General features: G+C 43.5%; 1 protein-coding gene across 1 annotated transcript in view; it reads left to right on the plus strand.

Annotated features, from left to right (window-relative positions):
- Window positions 1–16,228, plus strand: part of atp8b1 (ATPase phospholipid transporting 8B1) — a 104,317-nt gene that overhangs the window by 41,121 nt on the left and 46,968 nt on the right. The window contains exons 4-5 of the mRNA XM_083639137.1: window positions 13,601–13,714; window positions 15,722–15,820. Coding sequence (XP_083495263.1) covers window positions 13,601–13,714; window positions 15,722–15,820 — 213 coding nt within the window. The remainder of the gene's footprint in view (window positions 1–13,600; window positions 13,715–15,721; window positions 15,821–16,228) is intronic.

The following is a 16,228-nucleotide window of genomic DNA, read 5'->3' on the forward strand; positions in this document are numbered from 1 at the left end:
CTTGTAGGCTACAGCCCACAGTGCAACAAGCTACGCTCAGTGCTCACTCTGTGCTTTTTGGTCGGAGGTGTTGAAATAAGTCCATTGCGCTGCTGTTTTTAGTAGCCAGTATCACAGCCTCTAGAGACTTTACAGCGGGGAGAATGGACAAGTAGCAGCATGCGTACATGAGAGAGAGCCGCCCGCGTAACGTACTTACCCTAGTTAAAGTGAAAATTAAATTAAAAATTAAAAATTTTAATTAATAAAAAAAAAAAAAACGATTTTACGATTTTCATTTTTTTAACATCGTCCCAAATAATTAATTCGATTACGATTCAAAATCGATTAATCGCACAGCCCTACTCTAAATGAGACATTGGATGTTACAGTGCTCTAAATGAGACATTGGGTGTTACAGTGCTCTAAATGAGACATTGGATGTTACAGTGCTCTAAATGAGACATTGGATGTTACAGTGCTCTAAATGAGACATTGGGTGTTACAGTGCTCTAAATGAGACATTGGATGTTACAGTGCTCTAAATGAGACATTATGTGTTACAGTGCTCTAAATGAGACATTGGGTGTTACATTACTCTAAATGAGACATTGGAAGTTACAGTGCTCTAAATGAGACATTGGATGTTACAGTGCTCTAAATGAGACATTGGGTGTTTCAGTACTCTAAATGAGACATTGGGTGTTACAGTACTCTAAATGAGACATTGGATGTTACAGTGCTCTAAATGAGACATTGGATGTTACAGTGCTCTAAATGAGACATTGGATGTTACAGTGCTCTAAATGAGACATTGGATGTTACAGTGCTCTAAATGAGACATTGGGTGTTTCAGTACTCTAAATGAGACATTGGATGTTACAGTACTCTAAATGAGACATTGGATGTTACAGTGCTCTAAATGAGACATTGGGTGTTACAGTGCTCTAAATGAGACATTGAATGTTACAGTGCTCTAAATGAGACATTGGGTGTTTCAGTACTCTAAATGAGACATTGGATGTTACAGTACTCTAAATGAGACATTGGATGTTACAGTGCTCTAAATGAGACATTGGATGTTACAGTGCTTTAAATGAGACATTGGGTGTTACAGTGCTCTAAATCAGACATTGGGTGTTACAGTACTCTAAATGAGACATTGATGTTACATTACTATAAATGAGACATTGGGTGTTACAGTGCTCTAAATGAGACATTGGGTGTTACATTACGCTAAATGAGACATTGGGTGTTACAGTACTCTAAATGAGACATTGGGTGTTACAGCACTCTAAATGAGACATTGGGTGTTACAGTGCTCTAAATGAGACATTGGGTGTTACAGTGCTCTAAATGAGACATTGGGTGTTACAGTGCTCTAAATGAGACATTGGGTGTTACAGTGCTCTAAATGAGACATTGGGTGTTACATTACTCTAAATGAGACATGTGTTACAGTACTCTAAATGAGACATTGGATGTTACAGTGCTCTAAATGAGACATTGGGTGTTACAGTACTCTAAATGAGACATTGGGTGTTACAGTACTCTAAATGAGACATTGGGTGTTACAGTACTATAAATGAGACATTGGGTGTTACAGTGCTCTAAATGAGACATTGGGTGTTACAGTGCTCTAAATGAGACATTGGATGTTACAGTGCTCTAAATGAGACATGTGTTACAGTGCTCTAAATGAGACATTGGGTGTTACAGTGCTCTAAATGAGACGTGTTACAGTGCTCTAAATGAGACATTGGGTGTTACAGTACTCTAAATGAGACATTGGATGCTACAGTACTCTAAATGAGACATTATGTGTTACAGTACTCTAAATGAGACATTGGGTGTTACAGTACTATAAATGAGACATTGGGTGTTACAGTGCTCTAAATGAGACTTGTGTTACAGTACTCTAAATGAGACTTGTGTTACAGTACTCTAAATGAGACGTGTGTTAGTGCTCTAAATGAGACTTGTGTTACAGTACTCTAAATGAGACGTGTGTTACAGTACTCTAAATGAGACGTGTGTTACAGTACTCTAAATGAGACATGTGTTACAGTACTCTAAATGAGACATGTGTTACAGTACTCTAAATGAGACATGTGTTACAGTACTCTAAATGAGACTTGTGTTACAGTACTCTAAATGAGACGTGTGTTACAGTACTCTAAATGAGACGTGTGTTACAGTACTCTAAATGAGACTTGTGTTACAGTACTCTAAATGAGACTTGTGTTACAGTACTCTAAATGAGACGTGTATTACAGTACTCTAAATGAGATGTGTGTTACAGTACTCTAAATGAGACGTGTTTTACAGTACTCTAAATGAGACATGTGTTACAGTACTCTAAATGAGACATTATGTGTTACAGTGCTCTAAATGAGACTTGTGTTACAGTACTCTAAATGAGACATGTGTTACAGTACTCTAAATGAGACATTATGTGTTACAGTGCTCTAAATGAGACTTGTGTTACAGTACTCTAAATGAGACATGTGTTACAGTACTCTAAATGAGACATTATGTGTTACAGTGCTCTAAATGAGACTTGTGTTACAGTACTCTAAATGAGACGTGTTACAGTACTCTAAATGAGACATGTGTTACAGTACTCTAAATGAGACATGTGTTACAGTGCTCTAAATGAGACTTGTGTTGCAGTGCTCTAAATGAGACATGTGTTACAGTACTCTAAATGAGACATTATGTGTTACAGTGCTCTAAATGAGACATGTGTTACAGTGCTCTAAATGAGACTTGTGTTACAGTGCTCTAAATGAGACATGTGTTACAGTACTCTAAATGAGACATTGTGTTACAGTACTCTAAATGAGACATTATGTGTTACAGTGCTCTAAATGAGACATGTGTTACAGTACTCTAAATGAGACTTGTGTTACAGTACTCTAAATGAGACTTGTGTTACAGTACTCTAAATGAGACTTGTGTTACAGTGCTCTAAATGAGACATGTGTTACAGTACTCTAAATGAGACATGTGTTACAGTACTCTAAATGAGACATTATGTGTTACAGTGCTCTAAATGAGACATGTGTTACAGTACTCTAAATGAGACATTATGTGTTACAGTACTCTAAATGAGACTTGTGTTACAGTACTCTAAATGAGACTTGTGTTACAGTACTCTAAATGAGACATGTGTTACAGTACTCTAAATGAGACATTATGTGTTACAGTGCTCTAAATGAGACTTGTGTTACAGTGCTCTAAATGAGACATGTGTTACAGTACTCTAAATGAGACATGTGTTACAGTACTCTAAATGAGACTTGTGTTACAGTACTCTAAATGAGACATGTGTTACAGTACTCTAAATGAGACATTATGTGTTACAGTGCTCTAAATGAGACTTGTGTTACAGTGCTCTAAATGAGACTTGTGTTACAGTACTCTAAATGAGACTTGTGTTACAGTACTCTAAATGAGACTTGTGTTACAGTACTCTAAATGAGACATGTGTTACAGTGCTCTAAATGAGACTTGTGTTACAGTGCTCTAAATGAGACATGTGTTACAGTACTCTAAATGAGACATGTGTTACAGTACTCTAAATGAGACATGTGTTACAGTACTCTAAATGAGACATTATGTGTTACAGTACTCTAAATGAGACGTGTGTTACAGTACTCTAAATGAGACATGTGTTACAGTACTCTAAATGAGACATGTGTTACAGTACTCTAAATGAGACTTGTGTTACAGTACTCTAAATGAGACTTGTGTTACAGTACTCTAAATGAGACTTGTGTTACAGTACTCTAAATGAGACGTGTGTTACACTACTCTAAATGAGACGTGTGTTACAGTACTCTAAATGAGACGTGTGTTACACTACTCTAAATGAGACGTGTGTTACAGTACTCTAAATGAGACATGTGTTACAGTACTCTAAATGAGACATTATGTGTTACAGTGCTCTAAATGAGACATTATGTGTTACAGTACTCTAAATGAGACGTGTGTTACAGTACTCTAAATGAGACATGTGTTACAGTACTCTAAATGAGACATTATGTGTTACAGTACTCTAAATGAGACTTGTGTTACAGTACTCTAAATGAGACATGTGTTACAGTACTCTAAATGAGACATGTGTTACAGTACTCTAAATGAGACATGTGTTACAGTGCTCTAAATGAGACATGTGTTACAGTACTCTAAATGAGACGTGTGTTACAGTACTCTAAATGAGACATTATGTGTTACAGTACTCTAAATGAGACATGTGTTACAGTACTCTAAATGAGACATTGGATGTTACAGTACTCTAAATGAGACATTGGGTGTTACAGTACTCTAAATGAGACATTGGGTGTTACAGTACTCTAAATGAGACATTGGGTGTTACAGCACTCTAAATGAGACATTGGGTGTTACAGTGCTCTAAATGAGACGTGTGTATTGGGTTCAGGCCTAATCCTCCTCGTGGTTTGAACACGAGACGACTGGGAAGTGCGTGGAGTGAATTTGATTCTCTTCCTCTTGTCAGCCGGGCTCCATTTCTGCTGAGTCATGATTTCACTCTTGACACGCAGGATCCTCCTCTGCCTCACATTCACACACGCTGCAAAACATCATCTTAACGAGTCATTTAGCCGCTCATTCAGTCCTAAAATCATAATTTTCTTAAAGCAATTAAAAAAAACGTTCAGAGAGTTTCACTTGTTTGCATTGCAAATCAAGTTGTTTGAAGAATTTAGTGGAATCAAAGAGTCATGTTGTGATCTGCCTCTTCTCACTGCTTTCAACAGACTTCAACAGTCAAATATAGAACTGACTATTATATTTCTACATATCTGTATATATTTATTGACATGTATTGATTTAAAAGCATTTTGCATCACTGGGTCAAACTTACTTCTACCGGGGTCATGTGATGACCATGGGAGTCATGTGACCGAGGGGAAGGGTTATTTAAGGTGGCGTCTGTCTATGTATGTTTTATGGCTGGGGAGGAAAAAACATGAGCTTGAAACGTCGAAAAACAAGGTTGTAAATAAATAAATAAAATTCTTGTAGTGCTGTTTTTCGTTTGGTGCGGCACCTTCTTCTTTAGGATGTCCTTCACCGTTTTCTTCAACAGACTGACACTGATTTCCAGAAAACTCTTGAAACAAATGAAGCGGCGTTGGAAACACAATGTTTCTGTGTGTTTAAGGATACGATTTGAAGGCTTGAGTAGATCATGAGACTAGATGACTTGTTGATGGATTTATTTTTGTAGTGCAGTTTAACATGTTCACAGCTGCAGTCATTCTGCTGACGGTCTCTGGTCGTTGAGGGAATCGAAGGTGTGCTTCTTATTTCCCAGCCAGCTGGCTTAGCTTAGCTTAGCTAACCTGCAGGCTGCAGCCACGCCCACATGAGCCTAGAAAAGAGAGACAATGTGTGGCAACAAAAGAAAGGGATGATCCTATACTTAGCCCATTGATACCTGATGCAGCATTTGCGTGTGTATCCCTCATTTGTGTGTGTATCCCTTTAAGACCGCGGACCGCGTCACATGGTTCGCAGTCTTAAAGGGATACACACACAAATGCTGCATCAGGTATCAGTGGGTTAGAGAAGAGACTGGGAGGAGTTGGTTTACAGACAAAACATCAATACTGTATATCGTCAAGTGAATCCTTCTCTACTAGTGAGGCCATGTTTTACTGATGGCAAAATGAAACATTTAGCAGCTTTTAAGAATCGGAAGGATCGAGGACCACCAGCTCGTCAGTATTTTGTTGTGTCTGAAAGTTAGTCTGCTCTACACATGGGTGGCAGAGCTCGGTCTACAGACTGATTTCAGTCAATGGTTAATTCTCTGTTCTATTTTCCGTCCATACACCGACAGACAACGCTTTCTTTCTTGGTGGAGTGCTTTGAATATAAAACATATGAATGCCCAGAGCACTTCCAACGTGCACAGACACACAGCGCATGCAGCTGACTCTGACAGTTAGTAGTTGGCTAGCTAGTATACAAGGTAAATGGCAAACTGACATCAACGCAACAAGATAATATAATACAATGAATAATTTTCACCTGGAGCCTTTTTAGTCCCGCCTCTTCCTCGATTCTGATTTATCCAAAAGTTGAAAAAAAAACAAAAAAACAAAAACTGTTTTCTGCTTGAGTGCTGAAACGCCAGCGCGGTGGCTGAAAGAGGAGCGCTCCTAGCGTGTCTTTACCATAGAGAATGAATTGCAGAAAGGCGCTGGCAGCTCATAAAAAGCTTTGTGTGGGCGTGGCACCTTACAGTGTATTCTAAACATGTAGTTGACTGGTGAAATGCTTTTGGGATAAACCAGTGGACCGAAGTGAGTTTAGTCTGTCTGGCTGGTGGTTGAGAGTCTCCGCTGTCTGTGTGTTGTGACTGAGCAGAGAAAACAGGGAAGCCTGCCTGTAAGCTGACCTGCCTCCTGGTGATGGCCACTTTAGACACATGGACTATAAATGACATAACGTGTTTACTTTACCTTGCTCTCCTTCATATTTAAGCAAGGTCTCAAGAGAAGCTGGTGGAGAGAAAGTTAACTAGATGACGAGACGATGAGTTTGTTTTGTTGGGCCCTAGCCTGCAGTGGAAGGCTAGACCAGTTCAGATGGCTATTATTAATGAGATGCAGTCCTGTCTCACCAGCAGCCAGACAACTGGGCCAAACTGAGTCCACCTGGGCTGGGACTGCTGTTTTATTTAAATTGTAAGTCCAGTTATTCGACTTTATTATGTTCGAAACTAGAGCCCGACCGATATATCGGTCCACAGATATTATCGGCCGATAACCGATATATCGGTATCGATCGATATGTTTTTATTTTGTATTTTTTAAGTCATAGACAACATGTGTATATTTGATATTTTTTCTTAATTCAAGTTATATTTTAAATTTGTTCTATTTGTGCTTTTGTATTCCTAGTTATTTATAATTATAAGGCCGTAATGAGTTCAGACGGCCTGCTGTCCAGTGGAAGCCAGGCCGTAATGAGTTCAGATGGTCTGCTGTCCAGTGGAAACCAGGCCGTAATGAGTTCAGATGGTCTGCTGTCCAGTGGAAACCAGGCCATAATGAGTTCAGATGGTCTGCTGTCCAGTGGAAACCAGACCATAATGAGTTCAGATGGTCTGCTGTCCAGTGGAAACCAGGCCATAATGAGTTCAGATGGTCTGCTGTCCAGTGGAAACCAGGCCATAATGAGTTCAGATGGTCTGCTGTCCAGTGGAAACCAGGCCATAATGAGTTCAGACGGCCTGCTGTCCAGTGGAAACCAGACCATAATGAGTTCAGATGGTCTGCTGTCCAGTGGAAACCAGGCCATAATGAGTTCAGATGGTCTGCTGTCCAGTGGAAACCAGGCCATAATGAGTTCAGATGGTCTGCTGTCCAGTGGAAACCAGGCCATAATGAGTTCAGATGGTCTGCTGTCCAGTGGAAACCAGGCCATAATGAGTTCAGATGGTCTGCTGTCCAGTGGAAACCAGGCCATAATGAGTTCAGATGGTCTGCTGTCCAGTGGAAACCAGGCCATAATGAGTTCAGATGGTCTGCTGTCCAGTGGAAACCAGGCCATAATGAGTTCAGATGGTCTGCTGTCCAGTGGAAACCAGGCCATAATGAGTTCAGATGGTCTGCTGTCCAGTGGAAACCAGGCCATAATGAGTTCAGATGGTCTGCTGTCCAGTGGAAACCAGGCCATAATGAGTTCAGATGGTCTGCTGTCCAGTGGAAACCAGGCCATAATGAGTTCAGATGGTCTGCTGTCCAGTGGAAACCAGGCCATAATGAGTTCAGATGGTCTGCTGTCCAGTGGAAACCAGGCCATAATGAGTTCAGATGGTCTGCTGTCCAGTGGAAACCAGGCCATAATGAGTTCAGATGGTTATCTCACATGAAATGCAGCACCATCTGGAAACACGTGAACATATCTTTGATAAAAATGTGCCTGTTCTCATCTTCCTATTTGTTGTGTTACCTCACCCCAATACAGAGCCAAAGTCACACCCAAGGGATTTCATCCGCCATTTATTTTTCCATAGACATTTCGTAAAATGCTTATAAAAACAGTTTTACTTTTTGTCGAACCAAGCGATTCAGCTATATTTAGGATCAGGGGAGACCGTAGAACAACACCGTAGTCACTTTTTACAAAACAAAAACATAAAAAACATATTTTTGGTCCCAGTGAAATGTTCTAGCTGTTGTACAAATTACAGGGGAAGCCTCACATGCATGTACATTTGACCTCTTTCCCACGGCGCTGGCCAGCAGGCCTGCCGGGGTCAGAAGATGGCATCGGGACACTATCAGTCACACACTCGTGGACGTTTAGTGAAGGGGGCCGGGCTAGGGACAAGGTGCCGTAGCTCGGGATAGGGAGGTCATAGAGAGTCATGATTCAAGAGCTGGGTAAGGGGAGCAGTGGTAGGGGGCATGGTGAGGGAAGGGGCGGATAGGGAATCAGAGTTCCGGAGCGGTCCGTCGGGGTGTTCCCGTCTGTGAACTCGGAGTTCCCATTTCCGAGTGCAAATGGAACGTAGCATTAGATATGCCTTATGCAGAATTTTAAGTTGTAGACTCTGAATCGGACCGCGTTAAGATGACGTTATTGAATCTCTCCATATTTTGTCCCGTTCTAGAATTTACTGACAGACCTCGGTTCTGTTTCCACGGCGTTTGAGTCAGTACAGTGCAGTCAGTGTAGGAGTGGCTCAGCAGCCGAGAGAGAGAGAGAGAGAGAGAGAGAGAGAGAGAGAGACTGAGAGACTGAGACTTCCTGCAATAATGTCTCCTCTATTTGTGTGTGTTGCTACTGTTTATGTAAATACTGGTGACATTGCAGGATTGTGTGCGTGTCTGTCACACTGCTCGGCTACATGGCGAGTAGTCGCCAGTCTAAATGTAGATTAGCGAGTCCAGTCCATGTCATTAATGTCAAGGCTCAAGTCTGAATGTAGAACAGCAAGTCAAGTCAGAACAAATCAAGAGTCCACTGAGTATCAAATTCATCTCTTAAAGAAAACTAAATATCTAGGCTTTTCAATGCAACATGGTTTTAATGGGATAAAAACTTGGTGCGATGATCATGAGTTTGATTTCTCTAATCAGTTTCCACTTCAATAAATTTAATCATAATTTAAAATCTGTCGTCTGCTGGAACAAATCTCGATCACTTTAAATGTAAATAATTTGCACAAACACAAGATCTCAAGTCATGACGTTAGAAACCGTTTCAAGTCATCAAAGTACAAGTCAGAGCCAAGTCACCAGAACCCAAGTCAAGTCGAGTGGAACATGTGTCCTCAGTGTACTGATGTTGTTCTTCTCTGTGCAGGGGAACATGTGTCCTCAGTGTACTGATGTTGTTCTTCTTCTCTGTGCAGGGGAACATGTGTCCTCAGTGTACTGATGATGTTCTTCTTCTTCTCTGTGCAGGGGAACATGTGTCCTCAGTGTACTGATGTTGTGCTTCTTCTCTGTGCAGGGGAACATGTGTCCTCAGTGTACTGATGTTGTGCTTCTTCTCTGTGCAGGGGAACATGTGTCCTCAGTGTACTGATGATGTTCTTCTTCTTCTCTGTGCAGGGGAACATGTGTCCTCAGTGTACTGATGATGTTCTTCTTCTTCTCTGTGCAGGGGAACATGTGTCCTCAGTGTACTGATGATGTGCTTCTTCTTCTCTGTGCAGGGGAACATGTGTCCTCAGTGTACTGATGATGTTCTTCTTCTTCTCTGTGCAGGGGAACATGTGTCCTCAGTGTACTGATGATGTGCTTCCTCTTCTCTGTGCAGGGGAACATGTGTCCTCAGTGTACTGATGATGTGCTTCCTCTTCTCTGTGCAGGGGAACATGTGTCCTCAGTGTACTGATGATGTGCTTCCTCTTCTCTGTGCAGGGGAACATGTGTCCTCAGTGTACTGATGTTGTTCTTCTTCTCTGTGCAGGGGGACATGTGTCCTCAGTGTACTGATGTTGTGCTTCTTCTCTGTGCAGGGGAACATGTGTCCTCAGTGTACTGATGTTGTGCTTCTTCTCTGTGCAGGGGAACATGTGTCCTCAGTGTACTGATGATGTGCTTCCTCTTCTCTGTGCAGGGGAACATGTGTCCTCAGTGTACTGATGTTGTTCTTCTTCTTCTCTGTGCAGGGGAACATGTGTCCTCAGTGTACTGATGTTGTGCTTCTTCTCTGTGCAGGGGAACATGTGTCCTCAGTGTACTGATGATGTGCTTCCTCTTCTCTGTGCAGGGGAACATGTGTCCTCAGTGTACTGATGATGTGCTTCCTCTTCTCTGTGCAGGGGAACATGTGTCCTCAGTGTACTGATGTTGTGCTTCTTCTCTGTGCAGGGGAACATGTGTCCTCAGTGTACTGATGATGTGCTTCCTCTTCTCTGTGCAGGGGAACATGTGTCCTCAGTGTACTGATGTTGTTCTTCTTCTTCTCTGTGCAGGGGAACATGTGTCCTCAGTGTACTGATGTTGTTCTTCTTCTTCTCTGTGCAGGGGAACATGTGTCCTCAGTGTACTGATGATGTGCTTCTTCTTCTCTGTGCAGGGGAACATGTGTCCTCAGTGTACTGATGATGTTCTTCTTCTCTGTGCAGGGGACATGTGTCCTCAGTGTACTGATGTTGTGCTTCTTCTTCTCTGTGCAGGGGAACATGTGTCCTCAGTGTACTGATGTTGTTCTTCTTCTTCTCTGTGCAGGGGAACATGTGTCCTCAGTGTACTGATGATGTGCTTCTTCTTCTCTGTGCAGGGGAACATGTGTCCTCAGTGTACTGATGATGTTCTTCTTCTCTGTGCAGGGGACATGTGTCCTCAGTGTACTGATGTTGTGCTTCTTCTTCTCTGTGCAGGGGAACATGTGTCCTCAGTGTACTGATGTGCTTCTTCTCTGTGCAGGGGAACATGTGTCCTCAGTGTACTGATGTTGTTCTTCTTCTTCTCTGTGCAGGGGAACATGTGTCCTCAGTGTACTGATGTTGTTCTTCTTCTTCTCTGTGCAGGGGAACATGTGTCCTCAGTGTACTGATGTTGTTCTTCTTCTTCTCTGTGCAGGGGGACATGTGTCCTCAGTGTACTGATGATGTGCTTCCTCTTCTCTGTGCAGGGGAACATGTGTCCTCAGTGTACTGATGTGCTTCTTCTCTGTGCAGGGGAACATGTGTCCTCAGTGTACTGATGATGTTCTTCTTCTTCTCTGTGCAGGGGGACATGTGTCCTCAGTGTACTGATGTTGTGCTTCCTCTTCTCTGTGCAGGGGAACATGTGTCCTCAGTGTACTGATGTTGTGCTTCTTCTCTGTGCAGGGGGACATGTGTCCTCAGTGTACTGATGTTGTGCTTCCTCTTCTCTGTGCAGGGGAACATGTGTCCTCAGTGTACTGATGTTGTGCTTCTTCTCTGTGCAGGGGAACATGTGTCCTCCGTGTACTGATGATGTTCTTCTTCTTCTCTGTGCAGGGGAACATGTGTCCTCAGTGTACTGATGTTGTGCTTCCTCTTCTCTGTGCAGGGGAACATGTGTCCTCAGTGTACTGATGTTGTGCTTCTTCTCTGTGCAGGGGAACATGTGTCCTCCGTGTACTGATGATGTTCTTCTTCTTCTCTGTGCAGGGGAACATGTGTCCTCCGTGTACTGATGATGTTCTTCTTCTTCTCTGTGCAGGGGAACATGTGTCCTCCGTGTACTGATGATGTTCTTCCTCTTCTCTGTGCAGGGGGACATGTGTCCTCAGTGTACTGATGTTGTGCTTCTTCTTCTCTGTGCAGGGGAACATGTGTCCTCAGTGTACTGATGTTGTGCTTCTTCTTCTCTGTGCAGGGGAACATGTGTCCTCAGTGTACTGATGATGTTCTTCTTCTTCTCTGTGCAGGGGAACATGTGTCCTCAGTGTACTGATGATGTGCTTCCTCTTCTCTGTGCAGGGGAACATGTGTCCTCAGTGTACTGATGTTGTGCTTCCTCTTCTCTGTGCAGGGGAACATGTGTCCTCAGTGTACTGATGATGTGCTTCCTCTTCTCTGTGCAGGGGAACATGTGTCCTCAGTGTACTGATGTTGTGCTTCCTCTTCTCTGTGCAGGGGAACATGTGTCCTCAGTGTACTGATGTTGTGCTTCTTCTTCTCTGTGCAGGGGAACATGTGTCCTCAGTGTACTGATGTTGTGCTTCTTCTCTGTGCAGGGGAACATGTGTCCTCAGTGTACTGATGTTGTGCTTCTTCTCTGTGCAGAGGAACATGTGTCCTCAGTGTACTGATGATGTGCTTCCTCTTCTCTGTGCAGGGGAACATGTGTCCTCAGTGTACTGATGTTGTGCTTCTTCTCTGTGCAGGGGAACATGTGTCCTCAGTGTACTGATGTTGTGCTTCTTCTCTGTGCAGGGGAACATGTGTCCTCAGTGTACTGATGATGTTCTTCTTCTTCTCTGTGCAGGGGAACATGTGTCCTCAGTGTACTGATGTTGTGCTTCTTCTCTGTGCAGGGGAACATGTGTCCTCAGTGTACTGATGATGTTCTTCTTCTTCTCTGTGCAGGGGAACATGTGTCCTCAGTGTACTGATGATGTGCTTCTTCTTCTCTGTGCAGGGGAACATGTGTCCTCAGTGTACTGATGTTGTGCTTCTTCTTCTCTGTGCAGGGGAACATGTGTCCTCAGTGTACTGATGATGTGCTTCTTCTTCTCTGTGCAGGGGAACATGTGTCCTCAGTGTACTGATGATGTTCTTCTTCTTCTCTGTGCAGGGGAACATGTGTCCTCAGTGTACTGATGTTGTGCTTCTTCTTCTCTGTGCAGGGGAACATGTGTCCTCAGTGTACTGATGATGTTCTTCTTCTTCTCTGTGCAGGGGAACATGTGTCCTCAGTGTACTGATGATGTTCTTCTTCTTCTCTGTGCAGGGGAACATGTGTCCTCAGTGTACTGATGATGTGCTTCTTCTTCTCTGTGCAGGGGAACATGTGTCCTCAGTGTACTGATGATGTGCTTCTTCTTCTCTGTGCAGGGGAACATGTGTCCTCAGTGTACTGATGTTGTTCTTCTTCTTCTCTGTGCAGGGGAACATGTGTCCTCAGTGTACTGATGTTGTGCTTCTTCTCTGTGCAGGGGAACATGTGTCCTCAGTGTACTGATGTTGTGCTTCTTCTTCTCTGTGCAGGGGAACATGTGTCCTCAGTGTACTGATGATGTTCTTCTTCTCTGTGCAGGGGAACATGTGTCCTCAGTGTACTGATGATGTTCTTCTTCTCTGTGCAGGGGAACATGTGTCCTCAGTGTACTGATGTTGTGCTTCTTCTTCTCTGTGCAGGGGAACATGTGTCCTCAGTGTACTGATGTTGTTCTTCTTCTCTGTGCAGGGGAACATGTGTCCTCAGTGTACTGATGATGTTCTTCTTCTCTGTGCAGGGGAACATGTGTCCTCAGTGTACTGATGATGTTCTTCTTCTCTGTGCAGGGGAACATGTGTCCTCAGTGTACTGATGATGTTCTTCTTCTCTGTGCAGGGGAACATGTGTCCTCAGTGTACTGATGTGCTTCTTCTCTGTGCAGGGGAACATGTGTCCTCAGTGTACTGATGTTGTGCTTCTTCTCTGTGCAGGGGAACGGCATCAAGACGTACAAGTACAACGCTCTGACCTTCATCCCCCTCAACCTGTTTGAGCAGTTCAAGAGAGCCGCCAACCTCTACTTCCTGGCCCTGCTCATCTTACAGGTGTGTCTCAACAACATCAGTTTAGCTCCTGATCACAAGCATGGCTCAGGAAGGACTTACTTACATAGCATCATCATACAACACCATATACAGTTAGGTCCATATAGATTTGGACATTGGACATCATTTTGGCCTTCAAAAGCTCTGGTTGCTTTCGCAGTATGCTTCGGGTCATTGTCCATCTGCACTGTGAAGCGCCGTCCACTGAGTTCTGAAGCATCTGGGTGAATATGAGCACATACTATTGCGCGAATTCATCCTGAGAATGAAATGTGACAAATTGATTTATGATTATGTTGGTTTGTTCAATTACTTTTGGTCCCTTACAATGTAATTTTGGTCCTTTAAAATGTACCGGTAATGTAATTCCTACACCTCAAATTAAAGCTGGAAGTCTGCAGTTGAAGCACATCTTGATTGTTTCATTTCAAGTCCATTGTGGTGGTGTACAGGTGGTGGTGGTGTACAGGGCCAAAATGATGAAGACTGTGTTCAATGTCCAAATATATATGGACAAGAACCCCATCTCCAATGAGCACCTCTCCAGTTTTATAACGGATTCCTGAAGCCGAGCAGCGTTCTTTTTCCTCTTTCTACAATTCGTATATCTGGACCTAACTACACAAAATAGGTTACACACATCATATACGTACTAGGCATTTTACTAGATTACATTGTGATACTACACAGACACAGCATGTCTTTGGCCTGTGGGAGGAGAACGGAGCGCCTGGAGGAAACCCACGCCAACACGTGTGGGGTAGGGCATTCACAGACAAGTCGACTAGTAAAACCACTAGTCGACACTGTGCTTAGTAGTCGACTAGTCGTTTTTTTTTTTTTTTTAATCTTTAAGAAAGAACATGAGGTATTTACACGACATACATGGACTATCATATCCCATATCCCCCACAAAGAACATCAAAACACAACAAAACAAAACAAGAAAACTGCATAAGATACACAATAATCCAAGAACAAACAAGACTATTGGACAAACAAGCAAACAAAAACAATGCATTCAAAGTAAATACATAGATCTTGCCCTGTTGGCAGCTAGGAAATGCATAGCTTTGAATTGGAAAGCATCCAATCCCCCAGCTATAGTTCACTGGTGGAATGAACTCTCAAGCTACCATACGTTGGATAACATTTACTACAAGAGCAAAGGCAGATTCTTAGACATCCCCAAAATATGGCAACCACATACAGAGTTTGACTTTAAGAACTTTTTACCCCAGTGTCATTAGGCTTATCAGGATAGGAGCTGAATGCATTGTTTTTGTTTGGTTGTTTGGCCAATTCTTTGTGGGGGATATGGGATATGGGATATGATAGTCCATGTATGTCGTGTAAATACCTCATGTTCTTTCTTAAAGAAAAAAAAAAGAAAAAAAAAAAAGAAGTCGACTACCTTTAGGGACGACTAGTCGACTAGTAAAATTCACTAGTCGTGAATGCCCTCGTGTGGAGAACATGCAAACTCCACACAGAAAGGACCACCTTGCTGTGAGGCGACCGTGCTAACCACTGAGCCACCGTGCCATGAACCCCACCCCACGCAGCCACCTGTGATGGCTGATGGGGGTGGTGGAGGACAGGCTTGATGGGGGTGGGGTCCTGGTGGAGGACAGGCTCTCTGCTGGCTCTCACGCAGCCACCTCTGATGGGGGTGGGGTCCTGGTGGAGGACAGGCTCTCTGCTGGCTCTCACGCAGCCACCTCTGATGGGGGTGGGGTCCTGGTGCAGGACAGGCTCTCTGCTGCCTCTCACGCAGCCACCTGTGATGGCTGATGGGGGTGGGGTCCTGGTGGAGGACAGGCTTGATGGGGGTGGGGTCCTGGTGGAGGACAGGCTCTCTGCTGCCTCTCACGCAGCCACCTGTGATGGCTGATGGGGGTGGGGTCCTGGTGGAGGACAGGCTTGATGGGGGTGGGGTCCTGGTGGAGGACAGGCTCTCTCTCTGCTGGCTCTCACCCTTTGCTCCCTGTGTGTTGTCACTGTCAGATCATCCCGGAGATCACCACCCTCCCCTGGTACACCACACTGGTCCCCCTGGTCCTAGTGCTGGGCATCACTGCCATCAAAGACCTGGTTGACGATCTGGTGAGTGTGTGGCTGTGTGAGTGGAGCGGTGTGTGTGTGTGTGTGTGTGTGTGTGTGTGTAAGGCCTGTATCGCGTAGGGCTTTCACAGACTAGTCGACTATAACCACTAGTCGACACTCTGCATCATAGTTGACTAATCGTTCATCTGTGGTTTTTTGGTATAAACAATATTAATTAATTAATAAATAAATTGAACATAGATTTGTTTGAACAATCATTTTCTACACGTTACATTTAAGGTATTTAGAGAGGGAGAGACTTATTGCAGTCAAACAGTCGGTATCTCCAGCTTAGACAAGTTGCCAGAGTTTAGTCATTTATAAACAGCCTCTCACGAGCCAATCTCTGCTATCTCACATACCCCCAGGTTGGTCCCGCCTGCATTAGTTAACCCTTTACTGGCCGTT

Source organism: Poromitra crassiceps (genome assembly GCF_964638095.1).
Source record: "Poromitra crassiceps genome assembly, chromosome: 6".
Lineage (NCBI taxonomy): Eukaryota > Metazoa > Chordata > Actinopteri > Beryciformes > Melamphaidae > Poromitra > Poromitra crassiceps.